General features: G+C 47.8%; 1 protein-coding gene across 2 annotated transcripts in view; it reads left to right on the plus strand.

Annotated features, from left to right (window-relative positions):
• Positions 1-6,139: 6,139 nt before the first annotated feature.
• PDPK1 (3-phosphoinositide dependent protein kinase 1) overlaps positions 6,140-21,774 on the plus strand; it is a 63,598-nt gene continuing 47,963 nt past the window's right edge. For both annotated transcript variants that reach the window (XM_081965399.1, XM_081965397.1), the window contains exon 1: positions 6,140-6,288. In XM_081965399.1, coding sequence (XP_081821525.1) covers positions 6,265-6,288 — 24 coding nt within the window. In that variant the 5' untranslated portion in view covers positions 6,140-6,264. The remainder of the gene's footprint in view (positions 6,289-21,774) is intronic.

A 21,774-nucleotide genomic window follows, 5' to 3' on the forward strand; every position in this document is an offset into this window, starting at 1 on the left:
ATCATCGATTCTATATCCCAGGAATTCTACGCTAGGCACGTTAATTTGGCATTTCTCTTTTTTGAGGCGGAGACCCTTCTCTCTGATTCTGGCCAAAACAGTTCTGACTCTTTTTAATAGTTGCTCCTCGTTTGCAGCGGACACCAAAATGTCGTGGAAATAGGGGACGACTCCTGGTATCCCTTGCAAAAGCCGTTCCATGACGCTCTGGAACAGACCGGGGGCAATACTCACACCGAATTGTAACCGGTTGCATTTGAATGCACCTCTGTGCGTCACTATAGTTTGGGCCTCCGCCGTGGCGCTATCCACAGGCAACTGCTGATACGCTTGTGCCATGTCTAATTTTGCAAATATCTTTCCTGGCCCCAACGAGTGCAATAAGTGTTGGACTACTGGCACAGGATATGCGCTTTGTTGTAGCGCGACATTAATTGTGCATTTATAGTCTGCGCAGATGCGGACTGACCCGTCTGGTTTAACTGGGGTCACAATGGGGGTTTCCCAGCGCGCGTGATCCACCGGTTCAAGGATCCCTTGTTCTACTAGTTTATCGATTTCTTTGTCTATTTTGGGGCGGAGCGCAAAAGGCACTCTTCTTGGTTTAAGTCGGATTGGCGCCACGTTTGGGTCTAAATTGAATGAGATAGGTTTACCCACATACTTACCAAGACCGGGGCTGAACACATCCTCGAACTTTTTAAAAATCTGTTCAGCGCTGCTGTTCTCCACGGCGTTGATCCCGGTGACTTCTAACCCCAGGGCTTCAAACCAATCCAATCCTAGTAAATTCTGTAACGGCGCGCTGGCGACGGTCACAGGCAGCTGGGCTACGATGTCCTTGAACTGAATCCGGAACGTGCCTTGACCCACGATGGGGACCCGGTTCCCCTGGTAGTCTCGTAGCAGGATGTCTGGTGTGCGTAGTTGGCTCTTTTTGAGGCTAGGGATAGCCTTTTTCATGGAGGACCATGACGATCCTGTGTCAACTTCCAGCTCGCAAGGAGAGCCCTCCAGGAGGACTGTGACTTTCAGCTTTTTAGGCCGCTTGGTGCGGACCTGACCTATCGTGGTGAGATAGGTTCGCAATTGCTCTCTCTGGGTCAACTCTATCTCGGCATCGGTATCCTGGGAATACTCTCGCTCAGTGTTCTGGTAGTACGCTCTCTCAGCTCTTTGTGTGTAATCTCTCTGGGAATACGCCCTTTCAGCTCTTTGTGAATAGTCTCTCTGGGTAAACTCTCTTGGGTTTCTCTCTGGGCGCCCTTTTTGATTTCGCCAAGCCCCTGGGTTGGGCTTCTGTTGGCGGTACATGGGAGGCTGCCGTTGTGAGGCAGGGACTTCGCTCCGGCACACTCTTGCGATGTGCCCAAGTTTGTCGCAAGTCTGGATCGGTGTCCTCATGGTGAACTCTGGCTTGTCTGGATCCGGGCTGACTCGTGCTGAAACCGCGTTGTATGGTTTCGGACGATCTTTCCGCCGACTCTGATGCCCTTGCTTCATTTAGTGCTATTTGTAGGGTTAAATTGGGATTGGCTAACAGCCGTTTTTGTAGAGAAATATCCTTTAACCCACAAACGAGTCTTGCCAGGATTTGCTCGTCCAGATCCCTGAACTCACAGTGAGTCGCTGCTTTCCGTAGCGCTGCAACATATTGGTTGATTGATTCTCCCGCTCTCTGGTTCCTCGTGTTGAATTCTTGGCAGCAAACATGGCGGGAAGGTTTTGGCGCGTAGTGCGTTTGCAAAGTCTGTTGTAGCGCCGCCCATGATACCGCTTGTATCGGGGTTGGCTCAGAGAGATCTCTGGCCGTCTCGAAGACCTCTCGCCCACAGTAGCTGAGGAAAATGTTCTTTTTACGGGAGTCAGTTATTCCCGTGTATTCGTTTGCTTCGAGAAAGCATTCGAAACGAATCATGTAGGACCCCCAATGGTCGCTCATTGGGTCGAACGGAGCAGGAGTGTGCATCGCCATCTTCTCTGCGTTGAATTTGCCACGCTGCGATGGCGTGAGATGGCTGCCGGAATTTCTGCCGAATTCCTGGGCTGGATCGAATCCTGGGATTCTGGAGGTAGCTTTCTTCGTCCTATCTGTCTCTCGATCCCACCTTCGTCGCCAATGTTAAATTTGGGCAACGAGAGAACAGACTCCGGACATGTAGTGACTTAACAGCTCTTTATTAGTAGTAGTAGTGATCCAGCTTGCTCTGTGGTCGGAGGGTTCCCCTTTTATAGGGATCGGGTACGCCTCTCGACCAATCAGATTGATACCTGGTTCCCGCCCTGGCGGCGGACCTGAGAGGAGACTTGCTGCGATATATGTTAATATCTAACACTTCCCCTTCTCTCTCCCTCTTTCTCCTTTCCTCTCTTTTTGCTTCCTCCCTTTCCCCCTTTCTCCTTCCCACTCTCCTTTCTTACTCTCCTCTCTCTCCATCTTTCTCCCTCTCACTTTCTTTCTCCCTCCTCCTCTCTCTCACCTTTCCTCTTTCCCTCTCACTTACCTCCTCCTTTTCTTCCTCTCTCTCTCTGACTTCCTCCCTTCCTCTCTCCTTCTCTCCCTCCCTCTCTCCTCCTCTCCTTGTGAAAAAAGAAATAGCTTGGCAAAAAAGAAAAACCTTTCCCCTCCTCCTGGCTGCTCTGTTGCCCCCCTCCCCTCCCCTGTATCTTAAACTGAATGCTAGGCTCAGCTCTGCGAGGGAGAGCCTAGGCCAGTGGTGGGCAACCTTTTTTTTCAACTGAGCCAAATCTCGCCAAAACCACGATTGAAATTTATTTTGAGAGCCGCATTTTTAAAACCGAAAATACATAGGATGGTACACTGTTTTTAGTTTCAATAAGTTTTTATTGAGAATATTCTGCATGCAAGTATCCACATAGGTCGGGAAGATACAAATAACACAACTAATAAAACAAAAACTTTAGAACGATATTATTTATCGATAACGTTAAATTCCGTAAAATTTGCCTTACAATGTAGAGAAAATTACATCCTGACAATGACTGACAAAGTCACAACCACTAATGTGAACATTGGCCTTGCATTTCCTTGGATAGTTTGAGTAAGTCAGGTTTGTATGTTGTTGTTTTTAATTTCATCTCTCTCTCCCACTTTCTTTCTTTTTTTCTTTTTCTTTCTCTCTCTCTCTCTGGCTCTTTGTCTCTCTCTCCCTCCCTCCCCCATCTCTGTCACTCTGTGTGTGTGAGTGTCTGTCTGTCTCTCACTCACTCTGTGTGTGTGTGTGTCTGTCTCTCCCTGTCTCTCTCTCCTCCCTTCCTCTCTCTCTGTCACTCTGTGTATGTGGGTGTGTCTGTCTCTCACTCATTCACTTAATCACTCTGTGTGTGTCTCTGTCTGTCTATCTTTCTCTCCCTCCCTCCCCCTCTCTGTCTGTGTGTGTGTGTGTGTCTGTCAGTCTCTCTCTGATTCCCTTCCTCACTCCCTCTCTCTGTTCCTGTTTTGATCCTGCAAAATACCATAAATGCAGGCCAGTTGTTGAGTGTTTGAAATGTGATTGGAACACTCAACAAGGTGACCACAGTGTGTGTGTGTGTGTGTGAGAGTGAGACAGACAGACAGACAGAGAGAGGAACAGAGAGAGGGAGTGAGAGAGGGAATCAGAGAGACTGACAGAGTCTGACAGAATCAGAGACGTACTTTTAACTACCTGGCAGCGGCGTTTTGCCTTGGGGGGCTCCTCAGAACATCCCAAGACTTCGGAGGGAAGTTTACAGCCCTCCCTCGGAACGCTTCGGAGGGAAGCTTCTGCAAAAGCCCGGGGCGAGTGACAAGTCTCCCAGGCTGTGATTTTCCGAGCTGTGCGCACACGCCTGTTTTCCACGGCGTGGAGCAGCGGCGAGATTCTGCGTGGCAAGCGATGATTCCAGGGGCCATCCGGGAAGATGAGGAACGCGAGGGGAGACCCTGCCCCCCCCACTGATGGCCCCCAGAATCATCGCTTGCCACGCAGAATCTCGCCGCTGCTCCACGCCGTGGAAAACAAGCGCGCATATACAGCTCGGCAAATTACAGCCTGGGAGACTTGTCACTCGGCTTTTGCAGAAGCTTCCCTCCGAAGCCCGAGAGGAGGGAGGGGAGCGGGCGCCCGGCACACTGAAGAGCCGCATTAAAATGTGTAAAGAGCCGCATTTGGCTCGCGAGCCGCGGCTTGCCGACCACTGGCCTAGGCGGAGGGAAATAGCTTGGGAAAAGAATAGATACCTTGGCTGGGGCATGGGGGAGGGAGCTAGAATAGAAGCAAAGGAAGACTCACTGGGCAGAGATCTGCTGGGCTGTGTGGTTGAGATAAGCCAGGGAACCAGGCCAGAAGTGCTCAGCTGACTGGCGGCCAACAGAGCCCAGGCAGAATTGCGCCCTGCAAGGGGGCCACCTCCCTTGCCTCTTAGCGCCCCCCTAAGTCATCCCACTGCCCCCCAGAGGCGGTACCGCCCTCTTTGGGAACCACTGGTTTAGGGCAATGGCCTGGTTTGGACATCTTGGTAAGACCAAGACCTGGTTTTCCCTTAACAGACCAAATGTAACTGCCTTGTCCAATTTCCCCCTAATCTAGAATGTGAACCTATCCTCAGTGCGGAGAGGCTCACCGTGCCTCTAAATTATAATGGTGCAATAAACTGTCATTCACGTTTAGTCACCTCTCCTACAGATCACTCCAATGTGTCCTACGCAGGGCTGCCCTTGCAGAATATTCAACTGGTTCAAAATGCAGCTGTGCGGGCAGTTATGTGTTTCCACAATGCTGTGCAAGCCACACCTCTGCTCTAGGAGCTTCAGCAGCAGTCACCTTGATGATTCTAGATTCTGGCAAAGACCTCCAAAGCCCCCCACGGGCTGAGGCCTGGTGACTAGAGGCCTCCCCAGCGGCATCTCCCCTTTCCATCAGGGCTGGCAGGAGGGGCCCATCAGCCAAGGAGTCTTGTCTGGCAGTCCTTGGTGGTCTCTGAGCTTGGGGCTTTTTGCAGATGTTTCATTACCCAAACTGGGTAACATCATCAGTGCTAGTAAGGAGTGGGATTTATTCTCTGTTTATATTCTGTCTTGCCCTGCCATTCCCTACTAGCACTGATGACGTTACCTAGTTAGGGTTATGAAACGTCTGCAACAAAACCTCCAAGCTCAGAGAGCACCAAGGACCCCACAGTTCTCCTCCTTTATTAGGACGAGGGAGAGAACCTCCTCTGCCTTGTGGAACACCATCATCCTGCTGGAGACCAGACTGTTTTCTGGCCTTTCGAAAGATCCTGAAAACAGCCTTTTGCCAGCAGGCATGGAGGCCCAGGAAGGTGGCAGAAAGGGGGCTTCCGTTTGGCAGGATCGCTGAAATGGCACCGCATGTGTTTCTTTTGAAGAAGTCACCAGAAGGTCCCTTTTGCTCTAGTTCTCCCCATGTTAACCTCAGGCATGGGGGCCTTTTGAGGTGGAAGCTGGAGAGCACCACAGGGGCCTCAGGCTAAAGTCTCCAGTCTGTGCCGAGTTGACGCTTCAATTGCAGCTTCCCAGCCGTTCCCGACTGAACTGGCTCCCTGGGCTGACACGGAGAGGAGGCTGCATTATAAAGCGGCTGGGCGAAATGGGGTTTGCAACGGGGAGCCCAAGGCGGAGAAGCCCTCGAGGCCTCGGAAGCAGCGCTTGGCGATGGGCGAACGGCTGGGGCGGCTGCAGAGCGGATCCCGCTGCGCCGTTTGCGAGTCGCTTTTAAGGGGCTCCTTTCGCTGCAGGACTCACAGTTGCCCACCAGGGGGCAGCAAAACGGGGCAGGACACCGTGAGGAGGGGGAGTCGCGGAATGAATGGGGGGAAGCGGCCCTCGGGCCTCCTCCGCTCCAGTCCTGCAAGCACCATCCCTCCTCTGCGATTCTTCTCGCGGCCCGCCGGGGAGGCAGCTACGCGGGCAGCACGCCGGCCACCTCCGCTCGGCCCGGGCTCCCCCGAAAAGACCCGAAGCGCCGCCAGCCACCTCGGCCCGCCCCCTGCATCCGGGCTTCCTACCCAGCAGACCCCGCGAAGGGCGGCTGCGTCAAACCGCGGGGAGGGGTGCCGCGCAGAGAGTCTCGCGAGAGCGGCGGACGGGGTTCCCGCGCCTCGGGACAGCCAGTCTGGAAGCGCGTGGGGGGGGGAAGTCCCGCCTCTCCGGCCGGAAGCGGGCATTGTTGTGGCTGACGTCACTGGCGGAGGACGCGGGCGTCCAGTTGGGTCGCGCTCCTGGTGGCGGCGCGGCGGAGGCGGCGGAGGGCCGGCGGGCCCATGGCCAGCGCTGGCAGCCCCCTGGTAGGCCTCGCGGCGGAGTCGCCCGCCCCTCGCGCGCGGGAGCGACCGACGTCGCCGGCTGCCGGATCGGTGTGGCGGCGGCAGGGCCGGCGGCTGTTCCGGAGGCCTCGCCCGGCCAGCGGAGGAGCTGCTTCCGCCAGGATGGGTCGGAGCGGAGCTGCGCGGTGCCCGTCGCCGTGCCTGTGTCCCGGGCGGCGGCGGCGGCGGCTTTGGGCGCGCGGCTCTGCTTGCCTTGCCCTGCCCCGCGGGTCTCGGCCTGCCGGCGCCCGGCGTCGGCCCCGCCTATAGCCCTCGGCCGCCCGGCCTTGCTCGGCTCCTGGCCAGGCGACGGAGAGATCCGGCCTCGGCGCCTTGCGGGCAGGAAGGGATGGGACGGGGCCTCGGCGGCGAAGCGGGAGCCGGGTGGCCTTCCGGGTCTGCTCAGGAGGGTTTCGGTCCGTCGCAAGAGCGGCTGCCCTGCCCCGAGTCTCGGCGCTGGGTGGGATCGGGGGGTTTGTTGGGGTGTTGGACGAGAGGTGAGTCTCGGGTTTGTAGCCTCTAAAAAAGTCCGGGAACTGGAGCCACGAGTGGCCAGCCGTCTGCAAGGACGTTCCGAGGGAGATGAAGCCTAATTGGCTCTCGCAGGTTTAGAGCTGTGGCTCCTGTGCAATTGAAGTTTGGCAAAGCTGTGGCCCGTTTAGTGCCACTGTGGTCACCCGTGTTCCCATTACTCTCATTTCCAATGCTGCTTACAAGGAATGGCATTGGGGGAGCTGCTCAGAACCCCCCCCCCCTGCTCTTTCCCCCCACCTGTGATCGTTCTGTTTTCTGTTTAGGTAAGGAAATGATCACACAACAGCCCAGCTTTGTGGTGCGAGAGTGTGCTCTGGCTTGTGTTTTAATGCTAAGCTATTATCTTCTACAGCGCTATCAAGTCTATGAATATCTACTGTGTTTTCCCGAAAATAAGCTGGTGTGTGGTGGGGGAGTAAGGGTTGGGCCAAGTGCATGAGTAAGGAAATGTCTCTGAAATGACGACCCAACAGGTCACCAGTGGTCTATTTGATATAAATATGATCACTCCTGATTTTTCACGAACATTACTTTTAAGCAACTTCATTTGGGACAGAAAGCTTTTTAAATACAGTACAGGCAGTCCTCGACTTACAACCACAATTGAGCCCAAAATTTATGTTGTTAAGTGGGACATTGGTTAAGTGAGTTTTGCCCCATTTGCCAAGCATCTGAATTTTGATCACGTGATTATAGGCATGCTGCAAAGATCATAACTGAAAAAAACATGTCACATTTTTCAGTGCCGTTGTAATTTCAAATGGTTATTAAGCAAACTGTTGTAAGTCGAGGACTACCTGTACTGTAATTCTTAAAAAGCCAGAAGCCGTTGTTTCTGTACTGGTCTTCCATATTATTATGTCAGTGATGGGGGGGGGGCAACAAGGAAGGGTTAACTCTGTTTCCTCTAGCCAGAAAGCAGTGCTTAAATTTTGTTGTTTGATGAGGGCTAGCTCCTTAGTTGCATGCATTATGTTTAGCTGAAAAATAATTCAACCTTATCCGTTTCCCTGAAAATATGACCTTCCAGGATAATAAGCCCAATCGGGCTCTTGAGTGCATGAGCTAAAATAAGTCCTCCCTGAAAATATTGCAACACAGCATCAGCCATGAGGTGACCACGCTCGCCGCCTCCTGCACCTCAAAAATAATAAGACCTCCCCAAAAAAATGGCCAAGTGCTTATATACAATTGATAGTGCTGTAGTAGATAATAGCTTAGTATTAAGTACAAAACAAGCATTTCCTGAAGGTGAGAGTAACAACTTAGGAAGACTTTCCAGGGGTAAGTATAGAGCAACTGAAGGCCATCTAACTTTTGTCATATGCGTTTTTATGTTGTACGCCGCCCTGAGTCCTTTGGGAGAAGGGCGGCATATAAGTCCAATAAAACCAAACCAAACCAATCTTCGCAGGTACAAATATGTTTTTCCAGTCGTGTTTAATGGAAGGAAATAATTCTGACCACTTTGCTCCTGTACAAATGTCATATCAGGTAATCCCAGATGACAGGCCTTCTTTGATTGAATAGACAGTTGTTCTCCCAAATAATTGCTTAATTTTAGCCACTGAAATGTATCTACTAATAGAGGAATAGATTACATATCTCCCTAGTTCATTCCATGTTCTTGTCCCAATGGTTGCACTTGGTTCTTAAGCTCCTGCATATATCTAGCTTATATCAGCTATGTTGTCTTGGATGGTAAAGGGTGTGACAGAAATTTAAAAGTGCCATCTCCTGTGCCTTGTGAGGCTTGGAGTTAACTTTAAGAATGAAATGAGGGTCTGGCGTGAACATCAACTTATTGTGGTGAGAGGCCGGACCTTCCCTTATCAATAGGAACACTTAATTTGACAACTCATGGCTGAGGTTAGCATCACTAGGAAAGCTGCTTCCAAGAGGGAGTATTGAGTGGAATCTGTTTCATTCCAGAGGAGCTATTGTTGGTGCATGTGAATCTGTATTAAACCTCATGAAAGGAAGCAGAGAATGCCAGAGAGGAAATGAGAGCCACACACCTGAGTGGCACACATAAGGATGCCTGAAAGAGAGTGACCCCATTTGTCCAGAGTGATGGAGCCCAAGGGGCCTGCCTAGACAGGCTTTCATTATCAGGCCCTCCCCGTCCAGTGTGACTTATTGAGATCCAAGACGTTCTTGTGCTGCCATAAGATTCCTTCTCCACCATGGTTCAGACTTTCATCATGTCAAACGCTCTTGTCTTCCTTGTGCCTAGAGGTCAAGAGGGTCTCTACCATTGGCTCTGGTAGTCCCTGGCTCAGTTGACAGGTATTGCGGAAGTCTTTGCTCCCTTTGATTAACACTGCAACCAGAAACATCTGAACAGAATAGGGTGATTGCACCTTGAAAAGGTTATATTGCTTACCAAACCAGATTGGAACCAGATTGGTTGTCATTTGCTACTGCAAACGGCCTAATGAGACTTCTCATCTTTCCGGTCTTCCAAAAGATCTCTGGGCATAGAGTCAATTCCTTTAGCAAATCAGGTTGACAGCTGAACTGATCTGCTGTTTGTGTTCAGCAACCTTTTTATGTATATTGCTGCTATAGAGATTAGAAGCTTTTCTGCAAGCCATTAGGAGGTCAGTCTTTGATCTATTCTGATCTCTTTCTTGAACCTCTCAACTGTCCACTTGCCAATGGGACTGTGAAGGACTTGTTTTCCCTTAACACATTTGTTTTTGAGAATGCTGGATGGCAGCTTTCAAGGCACCTCATTCCCCTTTTCCCACTGCATTTCTGCATGGCTTGACAACCCATTCTTGGAGGGGTTGGTCCTCTCTCCAGCAAGTGAGATCAAGCACTAGAGGAGGGGAGTATGATGGGCAGGTGCATTCGCCAGGCCTGAGCCTTAGGTCAACAGCTGTTTGGACAAGACAAAAATGCATTCGCCTGGTGGCTAGGGGACTATGCTAGATTGGATGGAGCTGCTAGATAGGCTCCAGTGGAAAACTGCCTCTCCCCAACCCTAGGCTATGCTGGAGAGCCAATAACTTATCAACATGCTCAGGCACTACCAGGCTTGTTTTCACCCCCCCCCCCCGGACAAAATGCCATTTCAATGGAAGGGGAGATTGGAGGTCCGCTTGCTTGCCTTGCTTCTGGGGAAAAGGAGGTGAGGAAAGCTGCTGGACTCTTGCCACCCCCAGCCCCCAACTGCTGTCAGTGTGAGCTTCGGTTCCAGAGGGAAGAGGACCTGCCAGAGACCACCACAGAGAGAGCCAACCTGTTCGTCTTTCTGCTTTCTCTTCAGCTGGGTGCCAACTCATTATGGGGCAGTACTAGGTAAACTGTTGCCCCCTTGCTTCTGAGGAGGGGTGGGCAGGCACTCTTGTCCCACACAGGCCCTCCCCACTCCCCCAGCCCCTCAACAGTGGGGAAGTCTGGTGAGAGCCCAAAACCTGACCCTGCGGAGGTGAGTGGGCAAGAGGAGAAGGAAGGCCGTCTTCCGAAAGCCTCTGCCTGCTTTCCTGTGTTGCATCTGGGGGTGGGGAGCCTGTTTGCTTTGCATTCCTCAGGTTCCTCTAGGTAGGTTTGCTGCTCTAAAAGAGATTGCTTTCCATTGCCCTTTAATCGGTGCCTGGGACATTAACGTGGAGACGGTGGCCGCCGGATTCTGTTGGCTAACTAGGCTTCAGCTTCCTACTTTGGCACAGGATCTAAGAGGAGGAAAGTCTTTTGCCATCGTATTTCAGCTCATATCTGGCTAATGCACCCAAAAGGCAATTTCCAATCCTTTGGTCATCCTGTTGTATTACAGAACAAAATGGATTTCAGTTTAATTCAGAGGGTTCTCGTATTGACTTCACCTCTTCTGATGTAGCCTCAGGGCGTATCTGCTTATCCCTTGGCAGCACCTCAAGAGATGCCTGCTTGCCTGCCTTTTCTTTTAAGAACTGCCCACGTGATGCAGCCATTTTTCCCATCTGGGCCCCCTGCTGAAACTGCTTTAGCGTATATCTGATCCAGGTTAAAGTGGAGCTTCCCATCTTCTCCCAGGCCCAGGACTGGTGGTGCTTGGGGGTAACAAATGGGAAGATGCGCTCAGGGGCTGTGACCTGCACAGGCTGTAGCCTAAACGCAAAGCATATTTCAGCCTTTCGGAAAAAAGGGCCTCTCTGTACAGTGTTGTGCCTTTCCCTCCCATGTTTTCAACCCATGAATTGGAATACAGTGCAGACTCTTCTGGGTTTCCTGATCCAACCTGCAGCCTTTGGTCGCAATTCTGATGGTGGAGGTAAAGAAGCTGTGATGGCGAACCATTTAGACACCCAAGTGCCCAAACTCTCTGCATGCATGCATGCCCAAACCGAAAGGTGTACACGTGTGTGTGCGTGCATGAACATGTGCAAATATGTGCATGTGCAGACATGCACAAACACGTGAGTGCGTGGATATACGTGCATGCACAGCAGAGACCCGAAGACCATCTGGCTGGCGGGAGGCGGGGCAAGAGGTCAGGTGTTTTTCTTCCGTGAGCTTCTGTTTCGTTGTTTGCAGGGAAAGAGAAGCTCACGGAAGAAACGCCACGGAGATCTGAGCTGGGGCGACAGGGCGTGTGCCAGCAGGGAGGGCTCTGTGTGCCGCCTCTGCCACGCCTGCCATGGATTCGCCATCACGGAGCTGGACTGAGAGAGGCAGATCAAGAGCAGTGAGAAAGAAAGATAATTTGCAGTCCATCCGGGGACTGTGTGGGGGTTGTCTCTGCTCGGGGGGGGGGGGTGAGTGGAGAATTCCTGGTAAAACAGGAGAAACAGAGGTCCCCTTTCACCCGGCAATTCTGGTTCTGACAAGTCTCAGCATTTGTCGAAACCTGCTCCCGGTCCATCCCATATTAGGGAGAGCAGTTGGTGTTTTGTGGAATTCCTTGTGCTCTCTGAGTAGGTTGATGGCTAGCAGACATTTTGTTACCCAACTAGGTAACATTATCCTTGTAGTGAGTGTGGGGTTTGCTTCCTGTTTACGTGTAGCCTCTTGTCCTGCCGGTGTTGGTGATGTGGCTATTCTCTCTGGTAGTTCCTTAATTAGGGTAGGTGTCCTGTTGATTGTTTGTCTGGTGATAATCACTGTTTGTCTGGCGTAGGCTACTGGAGAGGATGAGTCCTGGCCTTTTTGTTTCCTTCTTAGTTTTTTTTAATTGCCTCTTTTGAAGGTTGTGCAAATATGATTTATTTCTCTGTTAAGGGCTGATTTGTCTCAGCTAAGCTTCCAGAAATTCCCTAGGGGTTTTGGGTTTGCCTTGGTCTGGGATGCTCATAGTTTCCTGTTGAAATATGGCTAAGTCTGCCCACCTGTTGCAAGCTCAATTGTGAGGTCTGTAAGCACCTTTAATACAATTCAGTCATTGCCAGAAGATTAGCGTATGGGCACTACATTTTAGGAAGGGCACTGCCAAACCGGAGTGGAAAGGGAGCAAGATGATATAAGAGCTTCAGGATAAGACTTCTGAGGGGTGACGTAGGACTTTTGCAGCAGGTGTTTAAGTAGAGGCTGGATGGCTGCCAAAGGGAAAGCAGTGGATCCCTAGACTGAGCAGGGATCAGACTAGAAGGTCTCCAAGGTTGCATTTGACCCGTATCCTCAGTGATTGTATGTTGTGTGAGTACAGCGTTTGTGTCGTTAATCAGGGTTTGTCATATTGTACAATGTACCTGCCGTTCAACATTCTCAGTGTTCTGAACTTGAAATAACCACCCTGCTTTGAGTCTAGAACAAAATACTCTCTTCTGTGTTCAGACCAGAACTTGAGCATTCTGAGCAAGTGTTATGATTGTTCTTTTATTGTGTGTTTTTCTAACAGTCAATAGAACAGTAGAAACTGATTCTGTCCCATCAGACTTAGGTGAAAGAGGATGGAAAAGAGGCTGTGCTGGTGGTGCATTCATTGTGGCCGATGGCTTGAGAGTGAAGGGTCATTACAGAATTTTGTTCTGCTGAATGGAACTTGAACTATTGCAATTGACCAATCAGCTAACTGTGACAAGAATATATTGCTATTGGTGTTGTTGGAGTTTTACTGGTGAATATAGGTCATCCACTTCTAGGACGTGCTGAGGAATTTGTTCATTTTCTGGCAGAGAAAGTCACTCAGATTCATTCCAAGTTAGACATGGGCGTGGTTACTGGCCCAGTGGAGATGCTCAGGGTAGATCTTTGCTCAGTTACCTGGGAATGGTTTGACCCTGTAGATCCTGGAGAAATAGGTAAGATTCTCTAGGCCTAGGGAATTTGAGCTCAGCCATTTTAGATCCATATCTCCCCCTGGCTGGTTAAAGCCTCCTGGTGGGGACAAGCCAGTGCTTATTGGCAGGGATAAGTGATTGGGGGGGGGGATGCCTCAGTCTTTGAAAGGGGCTGTGGTTCCCTCTCTTCTTAAGAGGCCATCACTAGACCCCACTTTAGTCCGCTCTCCAACTTTCCATGACAAGAGGGCAGGGTTTGCTGCACTAGGGATGTGCGACCATAAAAAAGGGCCTTCTCGGTGGTTGCCCCTTCCCTGGGAACATCAACTCCTACAAGGTATGATTGTCCACCTCCACCCACCCCCCCTTCTTGCTTTTCCAAAAGGTTTTGTCAGTGGGCCTGGAGACCATCAAGTAATTAATCTGATTGTGTGGTTGCTGCCATGGGGGAAGGGTGGGGTTTTATATTATGGATCTTTAATATTGTAAGCTGCCCAGAATCACCCGTGTATGTAATATAAATTTACGCACACAAAACACATGCTTTTTAAAGAAAAAAAATCATTTTGTGACACTGAGATTAGTGAAGTGACATTTGATTAATGGAACAATACAATACAATAGTAGAGTTGGAAGGGACCTTGGAGGTCTTCTAGTCCAACCCCCTGCCTAGGCAGGAAATCCTATACCAGTGATGGCGAACCTATGGCACGCGTGCCACAAGCGGCATGCGGAGCCATTTGTCAGGGCACGCGAGGCACTGCCCTGTCAGCTGGCCAGCTGAGTCCACCTTTTTAAAAGCTATTTTTCACCTTCCCCAGGCTCCAGAGGCTTTATAGGAGCCTGGGGAGGGTGAAAGAGCCCCCCCCCCCCCGAGGCTTCAGGGACCCTCCGGAGGCTTCCCTGACGCCTTCGGAGCGCTTAAAACCACCCTGAAGCCTCCGGAGGGTTCCCGGGGGGGCGGGGGAGGCTCTTTTCGCCCTCCCCAGGCTCCTATAAAGCCTCTGGAGTCTGGGGAGGGTGAAAAAAGCATGTAAAAATAGGGGGGGTCGCGCGTTGTGCACACATGCGCACTGGGGGGGTCGCACGTTGCATTATGGGTGCGGCACGCCTGCACACGCCCCCCTGCGCTCCCCCCACTTGTGGCACGCGAGCCAACAAAGGTTCGCCATCGCTGCCCTATACCGTTTCAGACAGATGGCTATCCAACCTCTTCTTAAAGACTTCCAGTGTTGGGGCATTCACAACTTCTGGAGGCAATTTCTGTTCCACTGATTAATTGTTCTAACTGTCAGGAAGTTTCTCCTCAGTTCTAAGTTGCTTCTCTCCTTGATTAGTTTCCACCCATTGCTTCTTGTCCTGCCCTCAGGTTTGCCTTCCCAACTTGTGCTCTTCTGCTGGAGGGTTTTAAGAAAAGATTTGACAACCGTATGTCTGGGATTTTTATAAGAACTCCTGCCTTGTGTCCAAGGTCCCTTCCAGCTCTAAGCTTCTAGCAAAAGATAATACAAACTAAACTCAGAAAAAAGAAAAAGAAAAATAGAGGCTAGAAAGTGCGAGAGAAAAGAAAGAGGAAAAATAAAAAAGAGAGAAGAAAAATTTAAGTAGGTGACTTCTGATCTTTATCACAAGTACAAACAAGCTTAAATAATTCACATTGTAAAGTTTTATGTAGTAGCTTTTCTTCCCATAACTAATCTCTTACTCATAAGCAAATCCATAAATCATTAACATTTCAGCCCTGATATCAACAAACATCACAAAGAGTTCCCAGAGTTTTATAGAAATAGATCTTAATTTAACCTTGATCAAACAAACCAACTTTGTATTCATTCTTGGAGGCTTTAGCAAATTTCTTGTCTTAATCCAGTAAATAGTTACTCGCCATTCTCTTGGCTGGTCATTTCTCTTCCCCACTTTTACTATCTGTTCTGTTTTTCCCCAGTATTTTAGCAATTTCTTTATAGACTACTGTTTCTCAAACAGATGAGGTTTGTTTCTGTTCTTTATCCTTTAGGTCTTCCAGAATATTCTGTTTTCCATCTATCATTTTTTTTTCTATATGACACCTTTTGGACATATTCTGTCTGTAGAAACAGACAGCATTGCTGACATAGCGGCTAGTTCCTGTCCCAGTTCTTCAGATTTCTTCTGAAATATTTCAAATAGGATACCATTTTGTGTCATTTAGTCTCGATGCTGATAAACAATAAACCTATATTTTTCCTTTGATACTTCAAAATTTTAGTCCTCTCAAGTTTCTGATATGACTTGAGATGAATTAAACAATTTATTTCTCATGAAAGTGGTATTTACAATAATTTAATAATTACTTCCAAAATTGTGTAGCAAAACTCCTTTTGCTCCTATAAAGTCCTTAATTTACACCTTTCTTCGATTAAAATCTTATTTAGCTTTTTGCTATTTGTTTCAAATCTTTAAATTCTTAACATTCTTAATTTTACATTTATTCTCAAAGAAGGTAAATTCAAGTGTCTATGTAAACTTGTCATTTTGCAGATCTCTAATAGCCTTAAGATTATTAAATAGATAATTTTTTAACGTGATTACAGTAGAAAGTGAATTTACAAACCTAACTTTCAAGGAACACCATGGTGAGCTAGATGTCCCTGTTATAGTAGAATGGCATTTTGAGATGGAGATAGCATTGATGGTACTCAGTGGCTGGATCTTGGATCCTAGCCGATAAAATCTCTCTGGAGCGATTGTGAGATCGCTCACATGCACTCCAGACAGCTGCTTCTTGCGAGAAGTCCTCAGGAATTGAGATTTTGCAGTCAGTTTATGAGTTGAGTGACTGGGAGTTGAGGAATATCACCTAAGCTCACAGTTGTTACACAGCCTTTTATAGACAAAAAGTTTGACAAGCTACATTTTATAATTTTGTTAATAAATGAATGAACTAAGGCAGCAGCAGGCGCAACCGGCAGTGGGTGAGATTGGTGCTGACAGGTAGTGGCGCTGGGCAACCTGTGGCGGCAGCTGGTGCAACGGCTTGTGTAGAGCGCAGGAGGAGGAGCAGAAAGGAGAAAAAGTAAAGTTAAAGAAACCAAAGTAAGTAAGAGAGAGAGATGAGGAAGGAGAAGGAATGATGTTAGGGCAGCCGTGGGACATGCGGGGCTACGGCTGAGGAGGGTGAGGATAGCATCTGGGCAGCAGAAAGGGTTGGTGCCAAAATATGGTGGTGCAACACAAAAGCTGAAATAAATCATTTATAATTTTTAAAATGTATAAATATTGAAGGTTTTTAATTTTTAAAAAATAAAGACGGAACCCAAAGGCCACCAAATTAGACAAAATTAAGAAACCCTGCTAAAACGATCTTGCCTGAGAGGAACTGAGAATTCTCTATTTTTATATATTCTGTTACAATAAATGAGCTGGATGACTTTTTTCCCTTTCTATTCCTCTCTGGGTTACATCTTGAAGGCCGTCTGATGAAACCTTTGATGAGTTTCCGGAATATTTAAGGTTTACTTCAACACTGGCCACAAGAGGGAGCACAAGAGTAACATTTAAGTCTTATTCCAACATTAATCCCACAGGGTAATTTTGAAAAGCAAAGGATGCCTTGTTGAAAATACTGCTAAAAAATAAAATTCTTCATTAAACCAAATTTTAAAAGAAATAAGGCGCCCTGCCTTGGAAGGACTCGGAGCATTTGCAAATAGCATAGTCACAGGAAAAACACATAGGCACGGAAAGACTAATCCTGTTGTGATGTGTGTGTGTGTGTGTGTGTAAGTATGTATGTATACGTGCCATATATGTATTCATGCCCACTGGAGGCCCAAATGAAAAGAAAAAGCCTGAGAACAGGTATACCGGTGACGGGGGGGGGGGGGGGGGGAACAAGATTTCCCCAAAGGGGAAAAAAATATGTGTTGGTGATAGAAGACACACTTTTCAGAGGAAAGGAACCAGCCGTTTGTAGACTGGGCAATCTATCAAGGGGCCTCTGCTGTCTCCCAGATCAAAGATGTAGCTGAGAGCTCACTAAAATAATGGAGCACACAGATTATTTTCCCTTTCTTCTCTTTAATATGAGGATGAATTATACAACAAGGAGCCTGAAAACCACGCCAAGAGACTATGAGCAGCTGAATACGAAAGCCAAAGAGATGGGAGCACAGGTGGTGTTTTCATCTGTGTTCCAACGGAAAGTCAACATCCACTGAGGGAATGGAGGATTGGCTTAGGGAATGATGCCATTGAGAGAATTTTAGATTCCGAGACTGTGGTCTACATTATCTACATGAAGGGCTTCTGGTAGGGATGGGCTACACCTCACAAAAAATAGGGGAAAAGTATTTGTAAAACAACTGGCTTGGCATATCTGAAGGGCTTTTATTTTCATTGAAAGGGGAGGCAGACTAGTCTTTAGGACCTAATTCCAAGCATAAACCTTAAGGTAACCAATCAAACAATGAGATAAGAAATAGTGAGAAGAAAGGAGAACTTGGATGTAAAATATCGTAGGAAGAAAACGCAGAGTCAGTCATAAAGGATTCAGATGCCTGTACATTAATGCTCAAAGTATGATGAACAACAGGATGGACTTCCAAGTCCTAATACAGGAAGGCAGGTATGACACTCTTGTCATTACCAAAAGCTGGTGGGATGAAGCCCATGAACTAGAATGTACTGCTAGAAGGATTTAAATTGTTGAAAAGAAACAGACCTACCAAAAAAGGAGGTGGAGTTGCCTTATGTGTAACAAACAACTACATCTCTACAGAAATACACAAAACCAAAGAGAAAAAGTTTGAATGCATTTGGATTAATATAAAAGGAAAAAAGAATGACAGTGCCATGAATGTATACTACAGGTCATCCAACTAAATAGAATAAATGGATGAACTTTTTAGCTAAGGTGTGCAGGAAACACTACAGTAGTAATGGAGGACTTTACTCCTATATCAACTGGGAGACACACTGCACCAAATGGCATATAAAACAGGTTCCTAGCAGACAACTTGTCTTCTAAAAGATAGAGGAAGGAGGATAAACTGTAGGATGAAAGATTAGGGGAATTAGGTGCGTCTAACCTATTGAGAAGGATTAGTGGTGAAATAACTATCTTCCAGGACTTGAAGGGCTGCCACAAAGAAGAGGGGGTTGATTTATTCTCAAAAGCACCGATGGGCAAGACAAAAAGTAATGGGCGGAGATAAAGAGAAAGCCAACCTAGAACTAAGGAGAAATTAACCTAACAGAACAATTAATCAGTGGAACAAATTGCCTTCAGAAGTTGTGGATCTCCAACACTGGAGGCTTTTAAGAAGAGGTTGGGCAACTATTTGCCTGGGTCCTCAAACTATGGCCCGGGGATGGAGTGTATAAGGAATCCCAAGGTGGAGTCATGTTGATGGCAGTTCCTGCTCTGGAACAGCCTGGAGATTAGGTCACTCCTTCCCTGTTAATGTCCGGCACCTGGGTCTTCTGCAGGGCTTTTTTGGGTAGGACAGAATTGGGATTGTATCAAGGAAAGTAAGTGGTGCCTGGATGTTCAGAGAGGAGATGGGGAACTAGGCATTTGTATTATTTTATTGTCTTTAGTGGCTTATATGTTGATGTTCCCTTAAACTAAATTTCTGTATGTAGGAATTGTAAGCCACCCAGAATCTGACTGATTGGAGTGACAATAGAAGCCTAAATAAACAAATCTTAGCATTGCCTGCCATCTGGCTACAAAAACCACCTAGGATGCTAGAGGCACAATATTCTAGGCTAGGAATGGCCAGCTCTTGGTAGCTATGGGCATCATTTACTCAATGAGAGCCACAGGGTTAAGGAATGATGGTGCAAAAGGAAAGAAGTCCCCCTTCTTCGCCTTTGGTTTCCCCGTTCAGGAGTTAATTCAGGTTCCTTCTTTATTTATGGAGAATATTAAGTTTATTCTGGGAAGCTTTTAGTCCCAGGCCCATTCTTGTTTTGAGTGTTTGTTTTAATTGGGCAATGTATACTTTCAGTGAAAGAGGGGCATAGATGAGTTTGGATCAAACACAAAATATACATATTCACCTTGATTTTATTCTGTACTCAAGAACTTTTTCTTGTAACTTCTAGAGAAATGTATTTGAGAATCCTCCACTCTAGCTTAGCAAAGGTCTCAACTGAATTGCAGAAAAAGAAGAGGAGAAGGGTAACTTAGTTGTCAGAGGACTTCACAAAATCCCTGAGAACATCTCCAGCTGGTTATCGAGGGGGGATTGAGGAAGCTCTCTCATGCCTAACCTTTTTAATGCCTAAATGATTAAATGAGCCAACTTAGTTGAAGGTGCTTGTCTTTCTGTTAAATAGCAAATGAGTGTATATCTGGCACACCTGTATTATAGGTGGCTACGAATCAGATAGTTTTTTAAAAATAAATTCCCTAAGATCCAAGTAAATCTGGTTGTTCAGTCTGAGCCAGTCTAGAAGAAAATCCTCTAGAAACAACACGGCTGCATTTTGAGGAAGAAGCTTTCAATGAGAGCAGACTAAGCCAGATTTTGCCAGGCAAAAATGGAAAGCAAGGCTTCGATTCACAGTCTCGGTGTGGAAAGCTGCCTGTGGCAGTACAGAGTCCTTTGGGGAAGGGTGGTCGGAGTCTCAGCAACTGTCTGGGCAGGCAGAAATCCCAGTCCCTGGTCATGCTATTTGGGGCTATTATAAATAGCTATGGGACATGTTGCCTTCTGGCTATGGCCTCCTCCCTCCATGCACGAAGGAGGCAGATAGGAGCCTTTGAGGAACTGTTCTTGCCTCTCCCCCCCCCCCCCTTATCTTTGGTTAATTGCTCTCCTCTATTGGATTCCCAGAGGTTTTTCTCCTGCTCTTGGGCTCCAGGGCCTGTGCATGCAGCCACATGCACTGGGGCCACCATTAAATCTTGGTCTGTGCAGAGATCTCTATGAGCCTTCTGGCTCACACACTTTGGGAAGCTGCATTAGGAGGTTGAATGAGCTGGCCTACACGGCAGGCTGAACCCAAGCTCTGTTTCAAGTGTGATTCCACAGCAGTGGGGACAGGGAAGAAAGCAGCTACGCACGGAGGCGGTGAGACTTTGCCCTCCTGGAAAATCCAAAAGACCTGTCAAATCCTGAAGCCTTCCCTGTGGGTGGAGGTCAATGTTGTCTTTCAGCTGCGGCTTTCTGCTTGTCTGCATGCAGCGCTGCAGATTCTGCAGGATAAGGAGGGTTGTGGGCTGTTTTTACGGTTTCCAGGCTCTCTGGATTTGTCTTGGCAGGAAAGGACAGCCGTTTGCTGAAATATAGTAAATAACTCTGAGTGCTTACGTAAAAGCCAAGAAAAGAAGATGACCAGAAAAAGATATGGCAATTCCACAGTAGAATTAAGGGAAAGTATTTTAAAAATAAAGCAATTATTGCATACGTACGTATGTACAATGGTAGGTTGGTACTCAACTGCTTTGAGACTCATCGAATTTGGTACACAAAAATTTCTGTACAAAAATTTTGCCCCAATATTCATTGTTTGGTACTCAACACACAAGCTAAAATTTGTTGCTGTTGGCTGCCTTCTGACTCACTACATGAGTTTTTATGGGGAAAAATTGTTTGGTACTCATCATAACTCCAGGAACCAATTAACAATGAGTACCAAGTTACCATCGTGTGTTTGTGTGTGCACACACATGCACGGACACACATTAACAGAGTTGGAAGGGACCCTGGAGGTTTTCTAGTCCAACCCCCTCCTCAGGCAGAAAACCATTTCAGGCAAATGTTTGTCTTAAAGCTTCTTGAAAACCCCCATGATGGAGGGAAGCAGCTCTACTGGCGAATTAGTCAGTGAGGAAATTCCTCCTTAGTTCTAGGCTGCTTCTCTTTAACTTTAACTTTTATTTGATTTCTAGACCGCCCTTCTCCCAGAAGGGACTCGGGGCGGTGTACAGTCATATTAAAAACAGTAAATATACATAATATAAATATAAAATAAATATAGATGTGGCTGGAGGAGGTAGCAATAGTTTACTGTACAATAGTTAAAGTTAGATTTAAAATTTTAAAAATTTAAAAATACGTTAAAAAACACCCCTAAAAACTATCCCAGGGTAAAATATTTGCCAGGAGGTATAAATGCGACTATAAATGGGCCAGGCCAGCTAATTGGAACAGGTGAGTCTTAAGTTTTTGTCGGAAGGAGCGGAAGTCGGTAGTAGTTCTAATATCGGGGGGGGGGGGGGGGGAGGTCATTCCAGAGGGTTGGGCCCATCACAGAGAAGGCTCTACTCCTGGGCGCCACCCGTTGGCATTGCTTGGTGGACGGCACCCGGAGGAGTCCCTCCCTGTGAGAGCGAATTGGTCGCAGGGATGTTGTTTAGTTCCCATCCATTGCTTCTTGTCCCACTTTCAGGTGCTTTGGAGAATGGGTGGACCCTCTCTTCTTTATGCCTATACATGCCTATATGTATATACAGTATTAAGTAGAGAGTAATATCTGTCAGGCTTAGTACAACACTTAGTATGGTGCTAGTTGAGTGCTTAGCACTAGTCAAGTACTAGTTGTACTAAGCCTGATAAGTAACTCTGCCAGAACCAAACCCAGGAGGGAAGGAAGATGGGCAGCTGAGAGGTGGAGCCAATCCCTGCAGCTCCTCCTCCCAAAACCTTCATGTGGACAGGAAGCCATTTGGGCTTTTTCTGGGCTACCCAGCTGGGAGGGTTGGGCCGACTGGCCCTTTGGAAGGGAGGAGCGGCCATTT

The sequence above is a fragment of the Natrix helvetica genome, assembly GCF_964273705.1.
Source record: "Natrix helvetica genome assembly, chromosome: 13".
NCBI classification, from domain to species: Eukaryota; Metazoa; Chordata; class Lepidosauria; order Squamata; family Natricidae; genus Natrix; species Natrix helvetica.